Source organism: Centrocercus urophasianus, unplaced genomic scaffold, assembly GCF_019232065.1.
Source record: "Centrocercus urophasianus isolate 14NV4802_14NV808 unplaced genomic scaffold, USGS_Curo_1.0 seq_22, whole genome shotgun sequence".
Lineage (NCBI taxonomy): Eukaryota > Metazoa > Chordata > Aves > Galliformes > Phasianidae > Centrocercus > Centrocercus urophasianus.
Genome location: NW_024884778.1, coordinates 3287600 through 3315252, shown reverse-complemented (window position 1 = coordinate 3315252; position 27653 = coordinate 3287600). Strand labels below are relative to the sequence as shown.

At 43.1% G+C, this 27653-nt stretch overlaps 1 protein-coding gene across 1 annotated transcript; it reads left to right on the top strand.

Moving 5' to 3' along the window:
* Window positions 1–133: 133 nt before the first annotated feature.
* PPP4R2 (protein phosphatase 4 regulatory subunit 2) lies at window positions 134–26438 on the top strand. The gene is made up of 9 exons (XM_042823553.1): window positions 134–209; window positions 765–846; window positions 15721–15891; window positions 20401–20494; window positions 21936–21973; window positions 22252–22326; window positions 22764–22907; window positions 23473–23735; window positions 24122–26438. Exons 1-9 carry the CDS (start codon window positions 176–178, stop codon window positions 24433–24435), a joined length of 1215 nt encoding a protein of 404 aa, XP_042679487.1. The 5' UTR covers window positions 134–175; the 3' UTR covers window positions 24436–26438.
* Window positions 26439–27653: the final 1215 nt, after the last annotated feature.

The following is a 27653-nucleotide window of genomic DNA, read 5'->3' as shown; positions in this document are numbered from 1 at the left end:
GGAGGGCGGGCCGTCGGGGCCGCGCACGGGGACGGCCCGGGCGCCATGTTGGAAGGTTGCTGAGCCCGGGCTGTGTCTGTGCGAGCGGCGCCGGGAGCCCGTTTGCTGCGCGGGGTGGGGGGGGCCGGCGGAGGGGAGCGGCGCGGAGGGCGGCGGGGGGACGCGGGCGCGGATCATGGACGTCGAGAGGCTGCAGGAGGCGCTGAAAGGTGGTGCGGGGCGAGCGGCGGGGGGTGGGGAGCGATGTCCCCGCGCTGAGGGGAGGTGTGGGGCCGCCCGGCGCGGGGCCGGGGGTGAGCGCTCCTCCTTCGGGTGGGGGCGCGGGGTCCCGCGGGTGGGGGCGGCCGGGGGTTCGCTGTAGGGACGGGGAGGGCGAGCCTGGGCCCGCAGCCCCTGGGCTGCTCTCGCCCGGCGCTCCTCCCGGCGCTCCCTCGCCCTTCTCCGCCTCGGCTCGCCCCGTCCCGGCTGCTGCTGGTTGGCCCGGCCCGGCCCCGAGCTGGGAAGCGGCCTTGGCCGCCGCTCCCCAGAAGTCGCGCACCAACTTTTGCCGCCCAGGTGCGCGCGTTGCTCCACGGGGAAATATCTTGGTGATTCCTAGGGCTGGAAAGTTGGAGGAGCTGTTGGGATCAGCTGAGGCGTTGTTGGAGTGGGCAGATGTTTCTGAGGGAGTCGTGCTGATAGTTCAAAAACGCTGGTTACGATTTTTAATACAATTTTTTTGTCTCTTTTCTGTTTCCGTTCTCGTGCCGTCCTCACGCCGGCAGATTTTGAGAAGAGGGGGAAGAAGGAGGTGTGCCCGATCCTAGACCAGTTCCTTTGCCATGTTGCCAAGACGGGAGAGACCATGTAAGTGGGGCCAGCTGCGGCCCGGGGCGTTGCGCCGTGGGAGCGGGGCGCTTTGGAGCTCTGTCGGTCGTTGGCTGCTGTCCTGGGCTGAGCGAGCTCTCCTCGCTATGCGCTGACTCCGGGTGGATTTGTTCTCTTTGCTGGTAGAGAGTTTTATCTGATAAGGAGCCTCTTCTCATACAGTGTCGGGTATGTCTGCCAGACGATACCGACCCTGCCCAGCACAGGAAACCTGTTGCTCTTTCTACAGTTTAGGTGATGTTTATTTTATTTCTTTTAATGGAAAGTTTTGCTCAGTGTTGCCTGTGGCAAACCTCCCGCAGCTCGGAACGACGCTGCACACGACGGCGCCGGGTTGTGCCTCAGGCAGGCCTTGCGCCCCGGAGGCCCGGCGCCTCGCAGGGACAGCCCAGGCCCAGCTTCGCCGCCCGCGGCTCCGGGTGACCCCGCTGCAGGGCCGGGCCGGGCTGCGCGGGGTGACTTCCGGTTTGCTCTGTATTTGGCAGGAAGCGGGAAGGCTTGTCTGCGCGCGCGCGCCTGCGTTTGGCTCACTTTGTGGCAGCCGGGCTCCTTGTTTGCGAGGCCTAGTGCCGGGCTGCGGCGTGCCCTGCCGGCGCCGCGCTTTGTTCTGGCTCCCAGCTTCCCCGACCCGCGGGAGATTGTTCTTTTGTTTTCTTTTTATTTCTTTTTTTCTTTTTTTTTTCCCCTCTCTTCGTAGTGGAACCAGTGGTTTTGAAGGAAAAGCAAGTTATGAAATGTACTTTGGTTTTGAATAGAAGGCAAACATACGTGGCTGTGATGCCCGATGCTCTGGGACAGCACTTCTTTCAGTGTAGGCTTACGGCTGTGCTTCCTTACGGCTGTGATTCCTGGCTCCGTGTAATAGATTTTTCTAAAAATTATTGAAAGCCATTGCCTTAACCTGAACGAGAGCCATCAGGCTCCTCATGCTTTGGCCTTTTGTGTATTCAGTTTTTTTACTTGTTTGTTTTTTCCCTGACCTGTAGCATTTTTTCAGTATTTTCAAACCATTCAGTTACATCATTTTTTTTTTTTTTTAAGTGTCAGATACGAGCATCAGAAGTGTTCAGTATAATCTGGAGGGTGACATGGACATGCTGTTCTATGCCATTTGACTTGCTTCCCCTTGTCTATTGAATTCTGTTTCATCTAATATGCTTCTGTTTTCACTGATATGCATCTAAATATCAGGAGGAAATCGGTGAAAGTTAAAATTTCATGATGGTCATCTATGTAAAGAGCCTTAGTGTGTTTCTAAGAATCATATGTAACCTACTAAATATCAATTTGAAGTGAGTTGAATATTCTTTAATTCATTTTGTGCAAAAATAATTTAATAGATATCTCAAACAGTAAGAAATGCATTGTTTGGGATGAAAGTTATGAATTCCACAAACATAACCCTGTAGTAACATTTATTAAGATTGTTTCAAAGTTCAGAGATCAGTTTTAAAAATAAAACAAACATGGTTTAGTAGGATAATGGCACAATTTGCAGGCTTATGGAAGTACGTGGGTTTTGCTGTTCACAGCCTGTTCCTGGAGTACCACAAAGTACCTGTGTGAGTGTGTGAGGCAAACAGGGACAAGTGAAACCTGATGTGGTTTTCTTTGAGTTGCTGTTTCTAATAGTGTAATATTGTGGTTGGGAAGGTTCTCTCTGCTTCATAACTTGCTCTGACGGCTGCTGCTTCTCTTCTGTTCTGGGTTAAAATGCAGTGTTCTTCCTTTCGCTCTGCATACCTCTTCCAGACATTATTGTAGCAGTTCTTGTGAGAACACAAGCAGCAAATTACTTGGTAGTGGTGTTAGTAAAGTAAATTATTTTTCCAGGGTTCACATAGCAGCATGATCATGGCATGTATCACTTGCCTTCCAGGTTGGAAGCATGGTCTCCTGTAAGCCATGGAGTACCTCCCTGCCTCTGTTGGTTTCAGTGCCCTTATTCATCCCAGAGAGCTGGGAGCAGGCACACGCAGGTATAGGCTAAGCTGTAATTTCACCCTTGTTTCTTTTGGCAGCTTACTTGGCTAACGCAGCCCTTGTGTCACTATTTCACTTGTGCTTGTTCAACTGTTTATATGGCTGCATGGAAACCTGGAGCAGGGAACTGCTGGCAGTTGTAACTTTCCTGTTGGCAGTCATGTTTCTAACAAGAAAGGGCTCATTGGTACACCCTGTTTTGTCCAGGTCAGTGGGAATGGCACAAGGCAGCACAACTGGGGGGATCAGAGGCAGGGACAGAGGATGGGTTGTGCAAAGCAGCACTGCAGCTGTGTAAGGCTCTCCAGAGTGTCTTCAGTAATAAAATGCCTTGTTCTGAAATAAAAATGTTGCTGAATTTGGTTATGTTGGTAGTGTAACCCAAGTTATGTTATCAGTGCCTCATGGAAAAGCCTCATCGTGAAACCATGGTGTTAACTTCATCCATTTGAAGCTTGAGATTGTTTTCTTGTGCAAGGTTTGCCATTCACTTGATTGTTCCTAAGATTATGAGCTGCACTTACGAGAGTCAGTCTGAGCTTCTTTTATTATACGTGAACAGAATCAGAGAATTGATTGCTTGATTACTTTGTAATCGCTTTGTTTCTTTATGGTTGCTGTGGTAAGATGTAGCCTTAGGTGAAATACAAAGTTTATGGTTCAACCCTTTTTAATCTTGTGTGAAGTCGTAGGAATATTTTTTGTCTCCAAAGGAGTTGTATTCCTACACTGACTTGGCTTCACAAAGATATTAATGTGGAGTTTCCTTGGTGAGGCCAAGGTTAGCCAGGAGGATCGTTACAGCGTGTTCTTCTATAGGATGTAGAAGATCAGCACGGCTTGAAAAGCTGGGGAGAGTGAATAGGTGACATTTGTTATTCTTAATACTTCATGGTCTAAAAGACTTCTTTTAAAATCCTTCTCTGTTTTTGTTATTATTTTTTTAAAGAAATCTTTCTTCTTTAAAGCAGAAACAGCTTTAAGAATGGTAGAAAACAACACATGGCACTGTGATACTAGAAGCCAGATGCATGAAATGAAAATAACTTGCTATTGTCTTGTCTTTAAAATGCTCTTCTTACCTCTTTGGAAATTTTCCTGGATGTGAACTCACTGCCCTTCAGTAGCAAAAATGTTTCTAAATCATTTATTTGGGTATTTCAGAAAGAATTTGCTTCTTGCTGGAATTTTCCTTTGGTTCTAAAGTTGAAGATAAAACGTGGAAAACAAATGAGATAAAAAATTCATTTGTTAGTTCTTTCTGTGCTTCCCCTGCCCTCGGGGCAGGCAACTTAAAAAGCACAGTTTTAATGTCTTGCTATAATGCAAGCTACAATACAGCTCCTTCCTGACAATGAAGAAATGCAGACATAAGTGGTACCAAAATCTGGAAAAATACAAAATATGTGCAGAAATGATAAACTAAAATAGCCCTAGGCTTATGCAGAGAGTGCTGGCCTGGTCAGGGTGTCATGTTATTGTACCAGTTCTTGCTCTGAATACGGTATAAAGAGCCATTAAAACATATTCCATTTCTTTGTGTAGTCAGATTATTTCCACTTAGTTTCCGTGGAAGACCTGAAATATAAATTTGCACCTCTTCTGAGCTTGAATGTTGAAGTTTCCTTGAGGACTGACTTAAATGCAGTTCTGCAAAGTTTCTTGGGTCAGGCTTAATACACGTGATTGTAGAGCAGATGGGACATCTTTAGTGTCACCACAGGATAATACAAGCTGGAAAGGAGTTCTGGAGGCCATCCAGTCTGACCCAGTGCTAACTACAGCTAACTCTGAAGTTAGGCCAAGGCTTCTCAGGTTTTGTTTTCTTACAGAAGTGTCTCATGGTGCTTCCCTAAGCTGTTTGTTGCATCACTGTCAACTGCATAACTGTGCACACTGAGAAACTGCTTTCTTTGCAACCAGTTAGAATTTCCTTGGAGTAATTTGGGTCCACTGCCTTTTACCCTTCATTTGAGCCATCCTGGATGGAGCCAGTTTCCATCTTGTCCTTACACAGTTACACCTTCAGTGGTGGAAGACAGTAGTTAAATTCTTTTGAGCTTTCTGTCTCCCAGAAGAAGACAGGCTTCCACAGTCTTCCCCATAGGCCACGTGCTGCAGCTGTTACCATCTTAGTGGCTTCCTGTTTCTTGCATGTTTTCTGCTCTGTTTTTGCACAGCTTCTGGATGTAGTGTAGCAGTGGGAGACGTGTTGGTGCCAGGCAGGGGGTAACATTGCTGGTAGTGCTGACACACACCTGATGTGCAGGTGGCAGCTGTCATTCACTGCAGGGCCACGTGGCTGATGTTCATCTTGCTGTCCAGAGCACCAGGATCCTTTTCTGTAGAGAAGTTACCTTGCTGGTTCCCAACCTTGGCTCTTGCATGGGTTTGCTCCAGTCTAGCTGCAGGATTTTGTATGAGGTTCTGTTGAATTTCGTGATGTTCCTGCTGACCCACTGCTCCAGTCTCTGAGCTCCCGTCAAATGACATTCATGCTCTTCTTCCTGTGAGCTGCTTCCATCAGTATAACACCACTGACCACTAGTGGGGAGGGCTGGTGTCCTCTGAGTCTGTAGATATAAGATAGAAAGATATGGTGGGAGGCTGTGCTGCGTGTGTTGCTGAAGTCCAATTAAACTGTTTGCTCGGCTGCAGAGTTGGTCATTGCATCACAGAAGTCAGTCAGGTAGATCAGGCATGGTTTGCTGTTGCTAAATTACATAACTGTAAATGTGAGTTATATAACCATAGTTCTTTCAGAGATAACAGCAAAAAGCCTTTTCTGCCATTTCATACTGTTTCATGTACCCAGTGTGGCAGTAAATGTGTTTTCCTGCCAGGCTTTTGGAGCAGTTCTTCAACTTGTATCAGCTCAGCTTTTATGTTACAGCACTGAAGTAGTTTGCTACCTGCAGAAAAGATTGGAGATGGCAGCAGTGAAGGCATCCAGGAATAAATTCCTGTTCTTACCTTCAGTGTTTTAATGATGTGTTCTGACCTTTTGTGCAGTGATTTGTTTCAAATATATAAATGTTTATAGCTGTATGACTTTTAGTCCACCGATCGTGCTTAAATTTGTCTGATTTTTCTATAAGGGTTTTTGGGTTTCTGTCGTTTTATTGCTTGCCGTGTGTATGTCAGCTTTTTTTGATCTTATTTAGAAGAGAATCATTTTCTTGAAATGTTTAAAACTGCTGGGGGAATGCAATTCTTCAGGAAGGTTTTAAAATGAAATGAAACAGTTCTCAATTCCTGCCATGAGTTAGTATTTTCTGAAAGAAGGCTGCATGTTTTTGTTGGTATAGGCCTCTTCTGCTTCCATGCTGGTAAGCGAACCTAGAGAAATGTGAGTAAACTTCCTTGCATTGTTTCCTATTGTTATTCCCCATGAACTCTAATTCCACCCATACTGTGTTTTCTGTCTCAGAATCCACTCCTGCCTCCACAGGACAGGAAACTGTTTAAACAGTGAGCTGATTTATCTTACTGAAAGATGAGGAACAAGGAGCTAAATGTGTCTGTGTTGTAAAAACGGCGTACGTAGCAAGGGTGCAGTTGTGGTACTCCAGAGAGGTCATGGAGGTGTTGATGAAATCACTTGCTCCATGGGAAATGCGTGCTGCTGTTCTGCTTTATTTTGATGTGTTGTCACTGCATAGCTGTTGGGAGCGGGGGGGATTTGTAGCACAAAGGTCAAACTACCAGTGGCAGGTTTGCTTAGTGAACCGGTCCTAGCTAACTTGCATCTCGCTGTGGAATACGCATGAAAGGAAAACAACAGGCAAGATCCCAATAGTTGTGCTAATTTTTCCCAGTGACCAGACTGCTGTATGTACAAATGTACCAATGTGCATGCAGGTTTTCATTTGCACATGCATCTTTCTTCCCTGCTGCTGGGTGCATCTGTGTTACATATACACATCCTTAGGAGCAGGCTTTGTGTAAGTCTCTTTGCAGGTAATTCACCATTACTTAGTGCTTAAAACCACCCCACTGTTAATTTATACCAGTTAGTGTTCTTGCATGTGCTTTTGAGCATTATCTTTAGTTTTCCTTTGTTGATGTCCTTCATGAAGCTTTTCTTCTACATTCCTTATTCGTCTGCCCAGTTTTCTAGTGGGCCTCAACTCTGCTGTTCTTTGATAACTTTGATCCTTATTATTTAAGTACTTTTTAGAAGGTTGGGTATTGTTCTGCCTCATATTGCCCTTTACAGAAACTAGGATGTCTGGTTTTGCTTCGGTTGTGTAGTTGATAGACTTGCTCATCAGTTGAGCCTTGTGTTCCTGCCTGCAGATTTGGGGAAGGTTTGTTCCTTGTGGCACACGCAGTGAGAGGGAGACAAAGCAATGGAACGTTTAAGAGATAGGGAAGTGAAGTCTGGTTGTTTTGGTAGGGAGTGGTTTGTCTGGTTTGTGGACAAACAAGGCTCATACTGCTTTTTCACAGGCTGATGTGTCTGGCAGGTCTCCTAGTTCAGAGATAATGCTTCTTGAGAACAGCTACAAGATTTCAGTGGTAGCTGGGATGCAAAAGTAGTAGAGCAGTGATTTGGTAAGATAGCTAAAGCTGATGAGGCTTGGCTCATAAGTGGTGGGGGAGTATGATGATACAGAAACACCTAAAGCTTGTTTATCAGGTCATACTGGGATGGGGTGCCCTGTCTCAACCCAGGTTTAGTGTATGAGGACTGAACTGCCATTATTGGGGTGGATTTTGTTCCCAATTTTGGAAGGAATTAGTAACAGAAGTGCTGTTCACTTACTGCTTTCAGATCGGAGTATTTGTGGGACGGTGTGTGAGCTGACAAGTGCTGTACACAGTGCAGAGTAAGTTCAACAGAGTAGTCATACGGGATGCCTCTTCCTTTATCTGTTTTCACAGCTTAACACAGTAAAGGTTTGGCAGTGTGATCTCAGTGTGACCTACAGCTCTTGAGACCCACGGGTTACTGCTGGCTGCACTCTGCTTGTTTCACATGGTAGCTGCAGAGTTAGAGCAGTTGTCATTGCTTGTTTGCTTATTTTATGCAAACTTGTGAAACCTGGAAGAAATTCAGTGCCCTCTGTTATTCAGTATGTGGAGTTCAGCTTCTGTGTGAAAGCGTCGAATATTTACTGCTTTGCTAATTGCATATATATCTGTATTACTCAGAATGATTTCACTTGTGAGGCCGTTCCTATAGATAGAGATGGTCATTTTATGTGCAAATTCAGGCAGACTTTAAAGTGCACAGTGGTTCACAGAATCACAGAATTGTAGGGGTTGGAAGGGACCTCCAGAGATCATCGAGTCCAACCCCCCTGCCAAAGCAGGTTCCCTACACCAGGTAGTTGTTCTTTAATACTTTGCTTTAAGTTGGCTCCCAGACTTATGCTGCACGAGTTTATTGAGAAAGAATAATCCGTTCTGTGTTTCTGTATTCTTCATGCATCAACTCTAGAGTACTGTGATTGTGCCTTTGCATGAAGGATTATTTTTCTGCAGAATGTCTGTTGTATGAGATGCCTCTGAATTGTGCTGTGGATTTCCTGCAGAATCTCAAATGCACAATGCATAGCATCACTCTTGAAGCCTGCCTTAGACATCATTAATCTTCAGTGAAATTAGGTTTGAAATAAAAGAAGTGAGGAAGAATCTAGAGAATCGTTAGAGTTGAAATGAGTACGGTTGGCTAAATTTATACAAAACGCCCAATTAAGGCAGAGCTGGACTATTGCATGGGTGATTCTCAGGAGGTATTTTGGCACAGAGGTGATGGCTGCCTGCTGCTGCTGGTCTTTGTGGCCAGTGCTACTCAGATGCAGCCGTGTTCATCTGTGCAGTTGAGTGGAAGCATTCTGGGGCTCGTATGACTGTAACTCGTGAGAGTGAGAAGTCAGGCACCACCCCCACCTACAAACTTCTTTTTTTTTAACCTCGCCATTTGAGGTGATTGTCCTACTTGTACTAGAACCTGAGATTCAGAGTAAATGTCTGGATGTGTGTGTAACGGACATCGTGTGAGGAAGAAATGGAAGTAAGATAAGAATTGACACAGCGCAGAAGCACAGTCAGTAGCATAGCTTAGTAAACACACCATCTCATTTTTATCAGCCAGAGAAAACTGAAGTTTTCAAATGAAAGGGGAGATGTAATGAAAATATCACCTCCTTTTATCTTTATAGACAGCAGCTGCTTGTGGTTTGTGGATGTTTTGAAGACTTTCCATTACTTTGGTGCATCGCTTTCATCTCTGCTATAAGAAATTCAATTTCTGAATGAAGAGCCAATTCAAGTTTTGTCCTTTTTCATTCTGTGGTCAGTTTTTGCCTTTAAAATAAAAGAAAATGAAATGTAATGTGCTTGATTTTGTTTCTAGATGAATATATTAAGAAGTAATCCTCCTTGAGAAATTCTGAGTCCCCGTGCATGCCCTTTCTGTTCTGTGTAACAGCTGTGTTCCGTTGGAGTCAGCTGAATGTTTATCAGGAGAGGTCAGAATTAGTCCCTGTATGATTACAGGTATTTCTTTTTCATCAGCTGTCTGTTTCCATAGCTAAGTTTTGGTCTTTGTTGTTCCTGGTGATAGCAGCAGTAATTTGCAAGTAGTAGAGAGGTGACCAGTCGTACTGCTGTAGGAGGTGGATCTCTGATGTATTCCAGTTCCAGCGGTTCTGGGGTGAGCTTGTGCTTGTAAAAAGGAAGAAAAAAAACAAAAAAGGGGGAGGGAGGGGCTCAAAGGTTTCATTTGGGCTGACAGTAATCAGTGAATGAAAGTGAAATATGCCTTCTGTGCTTGTAGGAGATGGCAGTTTTTCCTCTTTTGAACTTTTCAATGTGTTTAATTAAAATGAAAGGTAAAATGAGGGCAGTCCCTACTGAAGATAATTTGAGAGCGCTTCAATGTTACATGAGTTAGCAGGTGGAGATACGGGATACTAAGAGGACTAACTCACTCCTCCCCCAGGAGGAGCAGTGCTGCTTTGCAGCGTCACAGCAAATTCACAGTGCTCTCACCTACAGCTTAATTGCACCTTCACAAATGCTGAAAAATAATCTAGCATTTGCTTGTGGCTTTAGTTGTACTGTTAGGTTTGAGAGTTTGTCTGCTTGCCAGAGGTATTTAAGAAACTTCACTGATGCACAGGGAATTCTGGTGTGAAAATCTGGTGTGTAAATCTAGTGTCACTGTTTGGAATTTCATCTGCAGTGTGTTGGTGGTGAAAATAGCAGCATGCAGAATGATGGGACTGTGGTTAATTGCATAACAGTGGTGAGTTGTAAGCTGTAACGTGGGAAGTAGAAAAGTCTAAACTTGAGTGAATTTGAAGCTAGAGTGAAGTTACGTAAGATGTTCATTTTTCTGATATGTAAGGACAGCTGCTTCAATGAACAGCTTTGCTCTCTATTATTACACATCTGATTCCTTATCTTAGCATTATGACTGTGGTTAGAATAGCTACCTGCTATGTGTGCCTGTGGGATCTCAGCAGGGTGTAGTGGCAGCAGAGCAGACTTACCCTGTAGGTGCAGATGCCAGCTGTAGGGTCAGGACGTGGTGGGGCAGCGCCTCCCATCTGAGAGGGCAGTAATCACTGACAGTGGAGATGAGTGAGGAAGAGTGGCCTCAGTCTCTGCTCACCCGGAGGACTGCAGTCCATCAGTTCCACAGGCTGGGGGAAGGGGATTGCCCTGAGGTATCTCAGGCCTAGGGGAAGTTCTGTACGTCCTGTGCCTTTGGTTGGAGAGCTGCCATACTCCCTCTGGTCCTCAGTGTTCCAGTTTGGCTGCGTGTTGCCTCGAGGCTGTGAAGAGCGCTCTGGGAAGTGTAGCACTTGCACTGGGGTTCGAATGGGATGCGTGGTTGCTGGGTGCACTTCATTTTCTGTGTCTTTCGACTTCTCAGATGGTTTTGGAGATCTCACTGGGAGATCAGAGTAGAAAAGGAATATCTTGGGTGAAAACTTGATTTTACTTCTTACAGCTTGGAGAGATTACATTTTACAGCATATCTTATCTTGCATGAGCTCTAGAGGAAGGTGTGGAAGAAGGAAACAGTTAAAGTTGACAAATCATTTCACTTAAAAGAAAACAAACAAAAGCACCTGTTTCCTACAAGGAACTCTCTGGGAATGTAATGTAGATAAGCAGTAACTGGGGGAAGCTAATGTGACAGTCTCATGTCTGTGACTGTGCACTGGTTCTTTTATTCTGTGTCTTGGGGACTTCACGTTAAAATCAGTTAAGCTGCACATTAAGTGTTTGTGTGCATCCAAAGTTCACCATTTGCTGCAGTCTTTATTTTCAATTTCTGCTTTCCAGGCAGCAGTGGCATTAGAAGGGTGGGAAGGGAGGCACCCCATGCTTCTGCCTCATGCTACATTCTGATGTTTCTTTCACGGTCTTGTTCAGTATCTTTTCTTGGTTCCTTCCTTGTATTATGTTATTTCTGGCATATAGTATCTATCCAAAACAGATGGCATCCTCTTAAAATTTAAACCAAGTGATTTTGTAATGAACTTAAACACTGTGAAATCTGAAGGCAGACATCCCACTGGGACTCCTAATGCTTTAAGTACATAGTTAAGTCTCTAGAAGCTTAATGTCCTTCCCATATAATGTTGTTATTAATTACACCTGTAATCTGTGAAGCAATTCCAATTGCAGTACTTCCATTTCAGGAGGTAGTCCTGTCTCAGGCATACTGAATTACTCCTCCTGTTCTTCAGTTAATGTTAGGTGTCGTCCTGACTTACCTTCCACGTGTCTTATTCAGTTTTGTAAATTAAAATTGCTTAGTTTTTTTGGAGTGAACATGTAAACCACGTGTGGAAGCTCACTGTTGTATCTGATACTTGCAAACAGGTGCTGGGAAAGGAGCTACATAACTTACTGTAGTTCTGCACTTTCAGGTGTGCTTGTACTCCAGACTACATTTAATATACAACTCATTTAGTGAGTTTAGGGATCACTGTGTTTCGGAAAGAAGTCCTAAATACATGAAGAAATACTGCTGCAGTGTGTTTGTTCAACGTGGATGCTTTTCTAGAGAACAGTTGGAAAGGACCTGTGTTGGGGTGAGAGGGGCAGGAGAGTTGCAGCTTCTGCCTGGTTTCCTTTACTTGATCTAGTTCTCTGAAAGCTGGTGTGTTTTCCTATGATCTTCTGGGTTTCAGTTTCCCCAGGAGCCCTTCACAATTACTGAATGTTTGCTTTTTAATTTTTGCCAAATCTTTCCTGAGCTGCTTTGCTAAACAGCGTTGGCTTTTTGCTCTTGTTGAAATTTCCTGCCTCCTGCAGAGCGTGCCGGAGGGCAGTAGGATCGATTATGGGTGGTAGGAGGGAAACAGGAGTTCACTCTGTGCCATACGAGTCGTAGTAGTGCAGGCTGTCGATATGGGCTCTCTCTTACGGTAAGCAGTGCAGTAAGGGGCAAAGCTGCCTTCTGAGTTTCATCAGTACAAACATGTAAAGTAAGCAAGAGAGAAGGGAGTTAGGGAAAGTGCTTCTATCTATCAGCTGCTTTCTTTTCCTCCTTCCCAGAGATGTGGGAGTGATAGGATTAAATTATATCCATCTAAAATGCAATCTGTTTTTGCTGTGCGTTTTTGGAAAGATGACTTCTGTGCAAATCACGTCAGCAGAGAAGCAATCTTGGAAAGAGCTGGCTTTTAGTTTGTAACTCTTTTAAGTAAAAACAGCATGAGGTTATGTGAACTTTCTGCCAAAGGTCACCTTTGTCCCTTCTTGAGGAGTGCTATTTATGAAAGAGGAATTGGTGAGTTTCTCAGGCTGGTTGATGGGTAGCAGTGAATTACTTCCATCAGACAAGCACTCAGGTGAAGTACAGGTGGGAGAACAGCGTTAATGAAGGTTGTGCTAGCTCTTGTTTCAGCTCTGCTGCTGTGAAGCTGTCTTTTTTTTTTAAACTCCTTCTCTGTGCAGTGGAGATCTTTTGTGCCTCCCCACTCTCAGTGGCAAAGTACATTTTTGTGGTATTGGTGTAACTGTGGAGTTGCACTGTGCTCCTTTGTGCCTTTCTTCACAGGGCTTAAATTTACGTCCTTCACAGAACTGCTTCCACCCTGGGATTTTGTTCTGGAAGTAGAAGGGCATTTTAAACGTATTTTTTGTTTCTTTCATTGGGTATTTTGTTGCACTTTATTTCAACTCTGTGCTCACTTTGTATCTTCTGGATCCAGTTCATTTCCCCAGCCCGTTCTCATGCTTGCTCTTTAATTACATGTAAATACACTCAGATCTTTCTTCTGGTTTTCGTTTTGTTGTCTGTTCAATCAGGTACGATGGTACAGTGCTAAAAAAATCTGTGAATACCTCCTAGCATAATTAGTCCCAAAGCTGGGACGTGGTATCATCTGTGTAAGTAATGCACAAAGGCAGACTAGGCTGGTGCACCCTGTTAATTTCTATGCTTTCATTTGTGACTTGACTATTAAACTTGCTTTCTTCACTTTAAAATTTTAGGTGTATAATATCAGCATTCACATTTCTCTTGGGAGAGTTTGTGATGTGTGATTCTGCTTGGATACGTGCAGCTGTTCAAGCTGCAGTTGGGGAAGCATGCTGTGATTGCTTCGCTCCTTCCTGCTTCTGGGGACTTCTTTCCTGGCTGGGTGCTTTTTTATTATAATCAGGTTTTGTTGTCTTTCTCTCTAATTTTCTGTGTATGTGAGCAAAACCTTTAGGCTAACATAAGGGAGGGATGGGGCAGGAGTTGGTGGGAGGGAAGCAGGAGGACTCCTTTTAGAGTATGTGAATCGCAGGCTCATTAGCCTAGGGGAGCTGTGTTTGTTCAGATGTGATTAAACAAGATGACCCAGACATTGTAGTGAACATTCTTTAAAGGTAGATAAAAGTATATGATTATATATATGTATACATATATTAGTATTTAGCAAAGCTGTTCCTATTGTAGAATGCAAATACATTGGACCAAAGCATCTCAGGACAAACTCATTTTTGAAAGCATTGCTTCTGAGGCAGTTTCTAGAGATCAGTGTTCTGAGGAATTTTTGTGTTCAGCCACAGGTCAGCAGGCAGCGAGAACACGGATGGAAGATGTAAGTGTGTATTTAGAAAAGGCTGATTCTGAGCAATGCTGAGTGGGAGGAACAAGTTTTTATAAACAAGTCTGCTCAGGAGAATGCATGAATAGTGTTTTCTCTGTGGAATTTCTTCAATTTGGCTTCTTTACAGAGCTTAAATTGTTTGCCAGCTATTTTCTAGTATATAAAACTTAATGAGGCTGTACATAAAGCTATTTCAAAGTTGTTTTTTTTTTTTTTTTTTAATTTCATTTGGGTGTTGATTTAAGTAGGGAAAGTACTTAGCAAACTGCTCGTTTCAGTGTCTCCCATTCTGACTGGGCAGCTCTTCAGGAGGTGTTGTATGCTACTGCTGAAGTTGTTCTCAGAGCGTGTGCAACGTGGAGTCTGCCATTTTTCCTTGAAAACAGAGAATTCTGTCTTGATCTCTTCTCATTACAGTTTCTGGCTAAGTGCCTCGTCTTCTAATGTGTGCTGGTGACTGAGAGCACTTGGAGGGCAGCTATAGATTGCTTTGTGAAGCCCTGGGATAAGGCATTTTTCATCTTGATTTTTGGGTTGTGTTTGGTAACAGATTTCTGCCCATCTTTTGTGAACTGGTTGTTTTGGTCCATGTGAGATGTGAGTTTCACGAGTTGAGAAGTAGCTGATACCAACTTCTGCGTGTCCTTTTCATCATCTGGTGAAACAGGAATACAAATTTTTCTGCCTTGACACTAATTTTTGACTACTTTCACTGAAGGAAATAGTAAAAAAACAAATAAAATCCCAATTTTCCTGCCCTTCAAGAGTTGATCTTCTTGTCAAAAGCAAGTTTATTTTAAAGATACATAGCCAGATGTTGAGTGTTATGGGTTGAGTGTGGTCTTTTAAAGATAAGAAAAAAGAGGGAGGGGGTTTCAAATGTTGCAGCAAATTGTCACAAGCAGCTGAGTTTCTCTGTTCAATACTTGTAATTAAGGCACGGTGAATGCAGTCATGGAGATCCTTCTGTCGTGCAGCAGTAGTGACTGAATTGAATGGGTTGTTTTCATTTTGCTTCCTGTGCTGTTATGAAATGTTTGCTGTCAGAAGCCCAGAATGACTGCTGTGCTGCTGTGTGGGCTGTGCTGCAGAGGGGCTCTCAGTACTTTCAGTCCTTGTTTGTTGTGCAGTTCAGAAACTCATTCTTGACAACTTGAACGTATAGAATTCTTAAATGATGAAACCCAGTGGTAATGCAGCAGGTAATCAATACTCCCAGGTAATCTGTTGTGGGTATGGTTTGTTTGCTCAGTTATTTATGAGGAGGTGGTAACAGTGATACATGATGTATTTGCCTTTCTGAGAAAACTCTGTTCCCCTGAGTGCTTTTGAGGGTGCCTGGGTGCAGAGCAGGCAACTACAAAAGGCCTTTCGTGGGGTTTTGTAACAGAAGACAGAGTGCTGGGTACAATTGCTGCGTGGTTTCCAGACTTGAAACTTTCCCAGCAAGTTCAGTGAAAACTTGAGGCTGCACTGCAGGCCCAGTGGTGCTGTGAAATATGTGTAATTTCTATACAGTTCTTGTGTAGTTTTGCTGGGGAACTGGCTTACCCTGTTGTTAATGACTGTTAACTTTTGTAACAGTGTTTTGCTGTAATTTGTCAAATAATTATCATGCTTTAAATTTAGTAAGCAAAATAAGATTACCTTAGTTGCTTCATCCATCCTGCAGTTGTCATACTGGCCTGAGTTCAGTTTTACAGTCATAAAGTTATGCTGTTTTTTTTTTGTGTGTGTGTTTTTCCGTGGCTTTGTGGCTGACTTGCATATATCTTAATTCTTGTGTTCTGTGCAGGGTTCAGTGGTCTCAGTTTAAAGGCTATTTCATTTTCAAACTGGAGAAAGTAATGGATGATTTCAGAACCTCAGCTCCTGAGCCAAGAGGGCCTCCCAATCCAAATGTGGAGTATATTCCCTTCGAAGAGATGAAAGAGAGAATCCTGAAAATTGTCACTGGATTTAATGGGTATGTAATATTTGTTGCCTAAATTCAGGATTAGAAAAATAATTGATCCTTTTTTAACCTAAGTATCCTGCTCTGTCTCTGACAGTTCATTCCACTTCCTTGAATCGATGAGCAGAAATAAATGTACATCTTGGAAATGTCATAGCAGTATAACATCTTTCTTTTACCATGCTTTTAAAATAATACAGGCAGGAGTAGTTTATAGTATGGTGTTTGAATGAAAACGTTGACGTTCTATGGCACGTTCACCGTCTCAGGTTTTCCAGTGTATCAGTAGATTTTTAGCAAATACTTCGATGAGGGACATAGTGCTGCTTTCATGTTGCAGGTAAAATAGCTTAAATTAAAGCCAGATTTCTTTCAAGGTACTTTGAAATACTTAGTTTGAATGGATTCTTCGGGTGTTCGGTTCTTAAACCTGTGGCAGTTCAGTAGGCTGTGAAGAACTAACGCTGTGATAAACGTGGTGCAGCGAGGAGGCAAGGTGTGCCTGGTTTTGAATTGTTACATCCTGCCAGATTGAAATTCGTAGTGGAGGCAGCACTGGCTCAGAGACTTGTGCTGTTCAATCTATTGCTGACTGTGTCTTCAAGTGTGTACCCTTTGTTGCTTTTGTAATTCTGGAAATTGTTTCATTTTAAATAAAGCTCCTGATTTATTTTTTGTCAAGGGTGTCTTTATTTGCTGTGTAATTTTAATAGCTTGCGTAGTGTTTCTCTTATTCCTTAACTGGATTTTGTACTTGGCCGTAAGTTGATCCGTTGTGCTTGTGAGACTCAGTATTTGCTTATGAGAGATTGCTCAGCATTTTTCTCAGTTGTCAGCCAGTGGGCACGCTGTAAGACCTGCCACTCTTTCACCCTCAGATTCCAGCTGAGTGGTGCTGCTAACACATCCTTAGTGCTGTGGTTTGATGTTAAGTTAATGATTTTTATTGTCATTCTTCCATACAAATGAATACACTTGCAGTGTCTTTTATAAGTCAGGTCTGATTCCCTCACAAAGAAAAAAGGCTTTAAATTGCTCTTATATGAGACGGGTTTAAGAACGCGCAATTCGGCGTGTTCTCTGCTACCCCATGTTGCACTGCACTGAAGCAATTTAGAAGTAAACCCATTCTGTGTCAGTCTGCCCATCTCCTGCCTCCCCCAGCTTTTTCTTAATGCTTCGCTGCCCACGAAATCTGTAATGTCCCCACACTGAGGATGCTAATGAATGGGCTGCTGTTATCTCCTGTTGTTCCCAAGTGTCCAAACAAAGCTCTGGGTGACCCAGGCGTGGAGCTGACTCTGGCTGTGCTGTTCTCTTGTATTGCTGGACTACCTGAGAAGAGTGTCTGACTTGCTCGTTCTTCTGGGTGAATCTGGTCTTTGAGGAAGCAAACTGTGTACATTAACTGTCTTGAAGAAAATAATAAATTAGGATGTTTCAGGAACTAGGATTGTGGAGTAGTTAATTTAGTAAAAACTGCAGCTCCTGCAGCGAGGATATGGTTTAGAAATCTGTCTCATGTGCTATGAATATGTGTTCAAAAATTTAACAGAATCCAATTTCAGTTTATGCAGTTGTCTGTATTTAGGCTTCTTAGCATCTTGAGACCTGCACGTCATTGCAGGGTACCGTGGTGGACAGTGAAGCCATTTGATATGACTTTATTGTTAGGATGTGTTTATTAGTAGTCTAAAAGCAGGACAGAAGGATTTCATAAAAGTGATCTGAGACTGGCTGCTTTAACCTGGCTGTATCTCACTGACACTGTGTGTACGATGCTCTTCTAGAGCCAGATTCTCATGCTGTGCTTCAGAATTCCTTTGAAGTAGGAAAGAGTTCTTGAAAGAGTTACTGCTCTCTTTACTGTTGTTGGTGAAGCAGAAAGTTCCCAAGGTCACTGGAGACTTTAGATGGCAGGGGAGTCTTCATAGCATCCAAAAAATTAACATTTATAATTGTAATACAAATTGAGTTAATGTGCCTTGCATTCTAGACAGTTCATCTGCTTTCTATGCTTCCTCAGTAATAATGAAAATGTATGGCATGTGTAATTTGGTCTTCATTTTGAACAAGACTGAATATTTTAGCTGTAATGACAGCATTTAGGATTTTAAGATAGGTGTGGTTACCCGAAGAGGACAGGTGAGGAGCACTCATGCAGTTTGTGCACTGAACCAGTGATCTCTCTAAGTGTTGAAAAAGATCACTGCTCGTACTGCCCACAACTGTCACATTAGTTTTGTGTATAGACCTACAGCAATTTCAGTTCCTGCTGAAGTATTTTTAAATTACAGGGTTTTTTAGAATGGAAGAATTCATAATTAACCAGCAGTTAAGCTAGTTTGGATTTTGCAAGCTAAAAAGATGTATAGATGTTGAAGAAATTATATGCAAAGGATGTGATGCTGTGACACTTGGTGCCATCTACTGCTCAGTAAACAAAGTTCAGCTTATTATGGAAAGTTTAGGAGGAAACAGAATTGGTTTTAGCTTTTATTTGAACTCCTAATATAGTGAAATAGGAGTGCAGCTTTGGGCTTCACACTCTTGAGTTTGCTTACTTCTCGAGTAACCAGAACTGTACCAGCGTGCAGAAGTTGTGTCATGGCTTTGAACTCCCAAAGTTCCCAACGTGCCACGTTGGATACAGCTGAATAGCATTGAGCCAGGCCAGGATTCTCCAGGTTGTTTTGTGTGTTTGGTTGATGAAAGATAGTTTAAAATTCTGTTGTTTCTCTAAAGTAACCTGAATTTGAATGGACAGTTTAAAAACTTCAGGAAGACTCTAATTGAAGACTTGTCCTCGCAAAGGCAAAATGAGAAACAGTAGGTTTCAGTTAGTGCTGTACCTGTGTGGAGCAGTTAACAAATGGAGTGAATGGCTCTGTGTGACTGAGTGGGGGGGGTTGGGAAGTTGATTGAAGGCGAGCATGGCACAGAAACTGTCCTGAGGAGCTTGGGGTCAGAACGCTTACTGTGCCACCAGAGGCTGCTGAACAGCAGCAGTGTTTGATGCAGTGCTTTGTTGGCAGCATTCTGTCTGCAGCTGATTGATGGACATTAGCTGGACCATCTCCCATTCCTAGAAGTCAAGTAAAGATAAGTTAGTATGGTGTAAAATCAGGGTAAATAGAAGTTATTAACTAATAAGCAGGGTCAGAGTGGTGGTCAGTCTGATCTTTCAGGTAGCTCTGTTGGAGCTCGGGCTGAAGGTGTTACACTGCAGCACGTCTCCTCTCTGTTCTCCAATTTGTAACTTCCTCAGCAGCACAATGTGCAGGCAGTTCTGGACAGTGTAATTAGAGCCTTCATACTTGGTCACTCTGCTCACCTGAGGTGGAGAGTTGTGCTGTGGTATCATTAATGGTAGCTGTGCTGACATGCTTTCACCCAACCGGTGGCAGATCTGTGCATCGTGAACAATGTGGCTTTTTAGCTAATGAAATAAGCTTGAGTCGCTGCGTTAATTAATAAATCAGGGTTAAGATGCTGTGTGTACTCAGTTCTTTAGAAAATAAAAGGTGAATTACGAAAAAATAACAGCACAGCACTGTATACATAGGCATGTATATGTATGCACATTTGTATTGATGCTCTGCATTTGGTGTATCAGTCGTTCTCAGTGAAGAACTGGTTCTTAAATATCACTGTATCAAATATTCTTTTAGATGTATTTTTGAAATGTTGATGTCAGACTTGAAATAGTCAACTGTAACAATGCATAAATGATCTTTACCTTACTGCATCACTTTGTGAAAAGTCAGACTTGCCTAAAATGTGACGCTGTATATGAATTTGCAGTGAAAGTGTATGACATCTCAGGTCAACGTGTGTAAAGCATTGCGTACTTGAAGGTCAGTTTCTCATCTAAGCAGATGAAACTGTGCAGCCTTGTCAGAAAGCAAAGTACAAACTTGATATTACAGACTCGTATATCTTACTCTCATTATTCTTATTGAGATGTTCCTTGGTAGATAAGTGTACTGTCCAGTTGTGGCAAAATACTGTAGTGTTTGTAATGACTAAAGCTTAATGATTCCAGTAATTCCAACACTTGGTGCTTTTTCTGTAAATGTATTTTGTAAAACATGAAATAAACTACAAGTTGAGAAATATTTTTTTTTTTAGATCTAGTGTGTATGACTCAAATTTGTTTTGAATCACTTCCCTTCCTGTTCTATCTAATAAATACAGTCTTCAACTATTTTACTGTTGATTATCTGGTTTCTGAAGTTAAATGTTTTCCTCTTCATCATTCTAATGGATTGAGTTGTGGGATGATTTCTTTGGGATACCACTTAAGAGTTGTCATGGTGAGCACAGAAGAATATCTCGGTATATGTAATTAAGGGAAATAAGGCTTTGACTTATCCTATATTGCTAATAATAACAAATTTCAGGGCTTTTTTTTTTTTTTCTTTTCCTCTCCATAAGGGGGGGAAGCAATAATATTGTTGCTTCCTTGCAGTCATACTCATTAAAATAAAATTAAATTGTTATAAATCTATTTCATTGCAGCATCCCCTTCACTATTCAGCGACTCTGTGAGTTGCTAACAGATCCTAGGAGGAATTACACAGGAACTGACAAATTTCTAAGAGGTGTGGAAAAGGTATGTATTTTTCTGAGAGAGCACGCAGCTAAACCATCACCATTACTGTTTGAGTAACTTTAAATCACTGCCAAAGGTCTGTTGGTTTCAGTCTGGCTCATAGAACAGCTCGTAGCTGCTCTTAATTGTGTGAGTTACTTCTGCATGTTTTAACATCAGAAGAACATGCAGAACGACTTGCTAGAGCTTGAGTATCAGGACTGTAGCTGTTGTGTTTCCTAATCAGTGTAGAGTACTCCAACTGTAGGTTCTGAGGGCTTAATGCCACTCTTCCTATTGAGTCCGAAGGGAAAACAATCAAATAATCAGCTGAAATATTTATCTCTTACTTCCTTTCTCTTTTGGATTCAGATTAGATGGAGGAGAAAGAAGCCTCTCTTCTCCACAGTGTCTTTTGTACCAGGTTTTTAAATCCTTTTATGTCACACGGTGTGGCTTCATCAGAGCACACAGATGTCATTTAATGGTATTTCATCGTCTTTGTTGACATTTGGGGTCTTTCAGAAGTAGATATCTGACTTTCAGAATGTGGTTCCACATTGGATTTTCTTGATAGCAAAGTCAGCTTTGAGTTTCTACTTAGAAAATTCAAAGAAAGCTTAGCTCCTCAAGAGTTAACTTTCAAAGGGGCCTTTTTTCACTGTTGTAGAGGATACAGTCAGATAGATCCTTGCACGTTTGGAAGAACGTGGTCAGTAATAAATGGTAACATGGATTTTGCAAAGCAGTGATCAGCCAAAATGAGTTCTGTGAAGCAATACCTCAAGTTCTGTGGCAATCTTTCATTAAGGTTAGTTTGGGTTCAGTTAGGTGGCACTGCAAAAAATAATAAAAAAAAAAAGCCACATGTAGTTTTTCTGAGTGTTGATTAAGAGAAGACAAACTTACAAGCTAGACACACTTTTAAGCTGGGTTTCCAGGTGTTAGAATGGATTTAGTTTTCAGTGCCATTCATGAGAGAGGTAGCTAAGCAAAACACAGCTCATCATTTGTGCCCTTTCGGTGTGGGTCAGAGCAGTGCAGCAGTGCAAGTGCCAAAACCTGCTGCTGGTTCTTGGATGGCAGCGTGGGGCCCCGTGTGGACAAACGGAGTTTCTTCAGCGATTCAGGAGTTTTCCAGCACTGTGAACTTTTTGTTTTGCTTTACGAGGGCACTTCAAATAGAAAGTACAAAGACTGAGGCCCGAGGTTTAGCGTGGTTGTCTTTGACAGTAATCCACTCACAAAAATGTTGGCCCTTAATGTAACCATGGTCTGATTTGTAGAGGGGGAGCCAAGACAGTTTTTCTCTGATTTTTCCATCTGTTGATATCTCTGAAGAAAACTTGTTTGAAAGCACTTCAGCAATTGACCAAATCCTGTAACCCTTGAAGTTCTGGGCTGTTGTCAAGAGCAGGAGTTTCCACTTCTGAACACTTAACGCGTTTTTTGTGTATTACAGAATGTCATGGTTGTCAGCTGTGTGTACCCATCTTCAGAGTAAGTATGATGTTTTTCAGTTCCTTGGAACTTCAGCATTGTATAAGTATAGCATAAGTATGTGTAAGCAGGTAGAAGAATGAGTGCCTGTGCAATGTGTTTCTCTTCCTGATAGTAGTTGTAGACAAAAGTAAGTACACAGAGTTTGGTTTTCAGACTAAATAGTTCAGCAGTGGCAGTCGTGATCTGCAGGTGCTTACCTGTACCACGTAGTAGTTTGGAAATATTATTTCATTCATAACATTCTAATTCTGATTTCTTAATTTTATTTGTTTAAGGAAAAATAATTCCAGTAGTTTAAATCGGATGAATGGCGTAATGTTCCCAGGAAATTCACCAGGTTACTCTGAGAGGTAAGTTTAATGAACATCACGAGTTAATTCTTTCAGCCAGGTTGTTACAGAAATAGCTGGCACAAATCCCTCGTGTTTTTGCCTATTCTGAGCCCAAAGAGAGCCTCATGGCAGGAATACTGGCAGAGGGATGGAAGAAGGATGGGGGGATACCTGCCGTGCTCTTGTTTGATACTTCTGTAACCTTGTTGCTTAGAATTTTTTTTTTTTTACTGTAAAGTTTTTGTGATACTGTTTCCATTGGAGGCTTAGAAATTGTATTGAGTAAAATAGGAAAGTGCACCCACCTCACCCTTGTATCTCCCAAGATCTTTTAGGAACTGATTTATAGCTGCTTTCTACCTGTGAGGAACAAATTCCTTTTATAAAAGGATTGGTTGGTTGTTACTGTTTTCTTTCTGTAGTTGATAATTCATTTATTGTCGTTATTTTTAAAGATCAAACGTAAATGGTCCTGGAACTCCCAGACCAGTAAATCGACCGAAGGTTTCTTTGTCAGCTCCTATGACAACAAACGGTTTGCCAGACAGCACGGAACATAAAGAGTCAAATTTGCAGCAAACAGAAGATAAGAAACACAGGTTTGTGAGGAGTAATGCATTTTGAGTTTTTGTTATTCTCATCTGTTTTTCACTTGCATTTGAAAATACTTTAAAAGGGAATGGCCTTCCAGCTTACCTGTAATTCGAGGTATATCTGCAGGAGGGTTCAAATACTTGCTGACTGTTTTTTGGGCTGAGTAACTACTGGCTCCAGTTTTCAAATAGTGTATCTTTACAAATAGCGTATGGAACGTGTAGTAAAAATGCAGAGTGAATATTAATAGAGTTCAGAAATCCAGTTATCATACTTGTACCAAGATGATAAAGTGTAACTGGATGTGATATTTCATAAATACTTGCCATTAAAGCTGACAGTAGGAACTGTCTGGAATGTAGAGCAACCAGAGCAGCGTGATCACTGTTTTCATCAGCAATCAGGTGAAGCAGGAGTGACGATGTTGAGGTTTTGTCTTGTAGTTCCTGAAGCAAGTTTTACTGTTTTCCTGCAGAATGTGTGATTTGAAATAGCTACTAAAAAAAAAAAAGGCTATAGAATGTCTTTCTTAAACAAAAAACACCCTACAGCTGCTCTTGTTGTTTATAGTGACTCACCAGCATCTGACTCAGAAGGTGCTCAGAGCAGCCCAGTAAAAAATAAGCACTCTGAAGATGATCCTGCAGAAGCGGAAGGGCATGAGGTAAAAAGACTTAAATTCGACAAAGAAGGGGAAGCCAGGGATGCACCAAACCAATCTGCCTCCAGCGAAGTTTCTTTAGGCATGGGGGAAGAAACAGAACCATCCTCTACGTCTCAGGATAAAGATTCTACTTGCGCAAGACAGCACCGCACGGAGGAGGACGAGGAAGGTAACTGAGATTTTTCATTATCTTTATGCATTTTCCAAGAAGTTGGGATTTCCTTTCTTCATTTCCAGGAGACTGCATTATCAGGAGACAAGTAAGGAAATGTGGGGAAGCAAGAACAAGTGGCTTTTTTTAAAGCGTCTTCATCCAGTGGGGCACCAATGAAGTGAAGCTACTTGTTCAATCCAAAATTGTGCTTTATGAGGACAGTTTGACTGACCTGATCCTGGCTCTTGCGATGACGTTGGCTAATATTTTACATCTCAAAGTCTGGGGTTGTCACTTCTTCTGCATTGTAGCAACTTTGCTTGGCGTAGCTGGGAATGGAAAATAGCAAGATTAAATGTTTAAAAATGCTGTAGTAATTATTGTCCTTTCACCATTTCTAGAGTCCTTCATGTCTCCCAGAAATGCTGGTCCAGACAGAAAAGATCAAGAAAAGGACACGGAGTCCTCAGGTGTGAATGAAGAGTCCTCTGAGGAGAACAATCAAATGGAGGAGTCTGATCAGTCTCAAGCAGAGAAGGATTTACATTCAGACAACAGTGAAAGTAGTGGATCAGTCAGTAGCGGAGCTGACTGCAGTGAAACTGAAGAGTTAGGGTCCTATGGTAGTGAAACTCCAGAATCTTCATCAGAAACCCCTATGGAAAACAGTGAGGAAGCCACAGAAGTTGCAGATGAACCTATGGAGCAAGACTAATTTAAATACACTTAGATGCAGTATTTTCCATAAGGCTCCGGTTTTACACTGTATAAATAATTTTATGTAATAAAGTGGACCTTTAGTTTTACAAAAGAAGCAGGTTGTAAAATAAACTTCTTGGATTGAACCTTGAAAGAGTTGTACATGGTAAGAACTGTGAATACCAGCTCCTTCAGGTCCTGCTTACCGCTGAACTTTCGTTTGGTCAAATCAGTGGTTTGTGTATAGTTTTTTTTATTTAGAATAAAAGTTTTTAAACTGGAAGGTAATTATAATTTTGACAACTTTTTTGGAGATTACCACACCTAGTTGTATGTAAGCAAGCTTTTTGTCTCGTCTTTTTCTGACAGCTATAGCAGTTACTTCATATTTTGGTTACAGTTTCAACGTTTAACATGTGAGTTATGGGGTTTCATGCTGGTTTCCAGATTTTTATTTGAATACACACTATGAAACCTTATGTTGTGTGTTTAAAATGTGTTGCATTTCACTCATATATGCACGCATGCACACGTATGTGTACCCTCACTGTTCTAAGGGGGAAATGTTATATTTTTCTGTTTCTACAAAAGATAAATACAGCAAATACTTTTTCTATAGGAGAAGACTAAGTTCACCTTTCAAGGCACTGTCTTTTGCCTCTGGGGGAAAAAAAGAAAGGCAAATAAGATCTGGCCCATATGAAACCCTGGAAATATTGTTGAAAACACCAGAGTAAACACATTCCAAGAGAACTGTTCAAATGACAACACTTTTGTATACTTCTGAGGTGCCTGAGTGAAAGGATTTCGTTTATTTATGAGAAAATGTGCTTTATGTTGAGAACCTTGTAATCGAAACATTAGCTTGAGCTTTTGTAGGAGAAATGTTTGAAGACACAAGCAGAAAGTATCTCGGGAGAAATGAACAGGTACTTGCCTTTTTGGTGCTCCTTGGAGCATTGTGAATATTACAGAGGAGTCTCCAAGTCATTGTGAGGTATGCAGATGGCATTGGTCTGATCACGCCGCCGGGTTGGATGAATTACGGTGTGGCAGTAGTTACGTACCTGAGCTAAATAACAGGTTTAGATGTGCATAGAATTCACCATGATTTGTATAACATTTTGGAAGTGAACTCAATATTTTTGAACATGCTACCTTGACAGCCAGTGTTACGTTGTTTTTTTTTCAAACCAGCTCAAAGCACAACTACTGCTTTCCTCTCGATATTTTCCAGTTCCCATATTTAAAGACATGCAAGCTGCAACCTCCTGGTCACAATTACTGGCTGCCAAATTTATACCTGTTTTCTTCAACTGTACCTTTTTGATATTTAGGATTTTTAAATTTCTGTAAAGTAGATTTTTGTAGATTGTAATGAGTGCTCACTGCCATTGTGAAACGGTATATAATTGTATAATTTCTGTGTGTAAACTGAATGCTTGGGCTTTCAATACAGTATTCATATAAAGCAATAAATATAAATGTTACGAAACATCCGAGTACATTTTTATCAGCATTGACCCTTTTTGGCTTTAAGTTCGCATACCTGAAGTACAGAAACGACCTGAGATGCATGCTGATGGTTTGTTGTACGGCACGGTGTGCTCTGTGTCACGCAGGAGGAATCTCAGCTGCGGTTGCTACCAGGATAATTTGGCCCAGACTGGACGTTGCAGTTGTTCCCCGCTGGCGTTGCTGGTTTGTAAGCAGGCAGAGGATTCTGGAGGTGCTTGCAGAGAGGAAAACCCTCTTCAGATTCCATCAGAAGGCAAACTGGACTCATATTCACTGTGCTGAAGGGTTGGACGTGTATGACAAAATCAAAAGACTGATCCGAAATGTTGCAATTAGTTTAAAGAACGCGGTGACATCTCTTTTTTTTTTTTTTTCTTTCTCGGGGGGTGTATTTTGCCAATGAGAACAAAATTTTAAAATTTCTAAGTTTAGAGATCTCTGACATTTTCTTTTAGGACGTTTATGTGTGATGGAATTGTCAATAAACTTGTTCTTTAAGCACCTCTGACCCCTTGCTAACTTTGTTTCCGTGCACGCGCCGTGCTACGGCTCTGCTCGCGCGTCCGCCAGCAGCGCTCCTTTGTGGCTTATAACCGAAGTCAGAGCTTCGCGTCGCTTCTTTACAGCAGCTCCGATTTCTGCCGGATTGATGTTTAAACCTCAGCTGCGTGGATCCCTGCGGTGCTCCCGGCTTTCTGACAGCGCGCAGCGCCCCCAGGCTCCGCGGACGCCTGAGGTGCGCGAGCTGCCCGCGCTGTGCTGCCGCGCGCTGTGCCTCTGCCCGCAGCGCCGCCTGGCGGCACGCGCCCAACGCTCCTAACGGTCGCCGCTCTGTGAGGGGGGCGCGGAAGCCCCGGGAGGCGCGGCGCCGAGCGGCTCGCTCTGCCCGCTCGTGTCCTGCACCGCAGCACCGTGCGGTGGTTCTGTCACAGTGAGGCTGGTCCGCTGAAAAAAAGGGGCTGTCTGTGCTGGACGCGTGTTGTAGGAACTGCTCCCAGGTGGGAGCTGCTGGAACGTCGCTGTAGCGAAGAAACTCCCCAGCCCCGCTGCCCCCGGAGCTGCCTCTGAGGCGCGGTCGGCTCTGAGCCTCGGGCGGTTCGACGGCCGTACGCCCCTGGCGGGGCTGTGCGCTGGGGTTCTGCTGCCCCTACTGCCACCAAACCCGGCTTGTGCCTTGTGAAGCTTGAGAAGGGATCCCGGGGATCCAGCTGAGGTGTGATGGAGCGGGATGGGGTGAGCAAGGCATGCTGACATCACCGAGGGACCCGCCAAGGGCAGCACCCAGCACTGCACCGAGCACTGCACCCAGCACTGCACCCAGCACAGCGCCCTGCACTGCACAGCGCCCAGCATTGCACCCAGCACTGCACCCTGCATTGCACAGCACCCAGCACTGCACAGCACTGCACAGTACTGCACTGCACCGAGCAATGCACCCAGCACTGCACTCCACAGTACTGCACTGCACAGCACCCAGCAATGCACCCAGCACAGCACCCTGCATTGCACAGCACCCAGCACTGCACAGCACTGCACAGCACCCAGCATTGCACCCAGCACAGCGCTCTGCACTGCACAGCACCCAGCACTGCACCCAGCACTGCACCCTGCATTACACAGCACCCAGCACTGCACCCAGCACTGCACAGCACTGCACAGCACCCAGCATTGCACCCAGCACTGCACCCTGCATTGCACAGCACCCAGCACTGCACC

Coding starts and splice junctions, on each gene's coding strand:
- PPP4R2 (XM_042823553.1), top strand. CDS start 176: ATGGACGTCGAGAGGCTGCAGGAGGCGCTGAAAG. Junction 20,495..21,935: donor TTCTAAGAGGTGTGGAAAAG/GTATGTATTTTT, acceptor TGTGTATTACAG/AATGTCATGGTTGTCAGCTG. Junction 23,736..24,121: donor CACGGAGGAGGACGAGGAAG/GTAACTGAGATT, acceptor CACCATTTCTAG/AGTCCTTCATGTCTCCCAGA.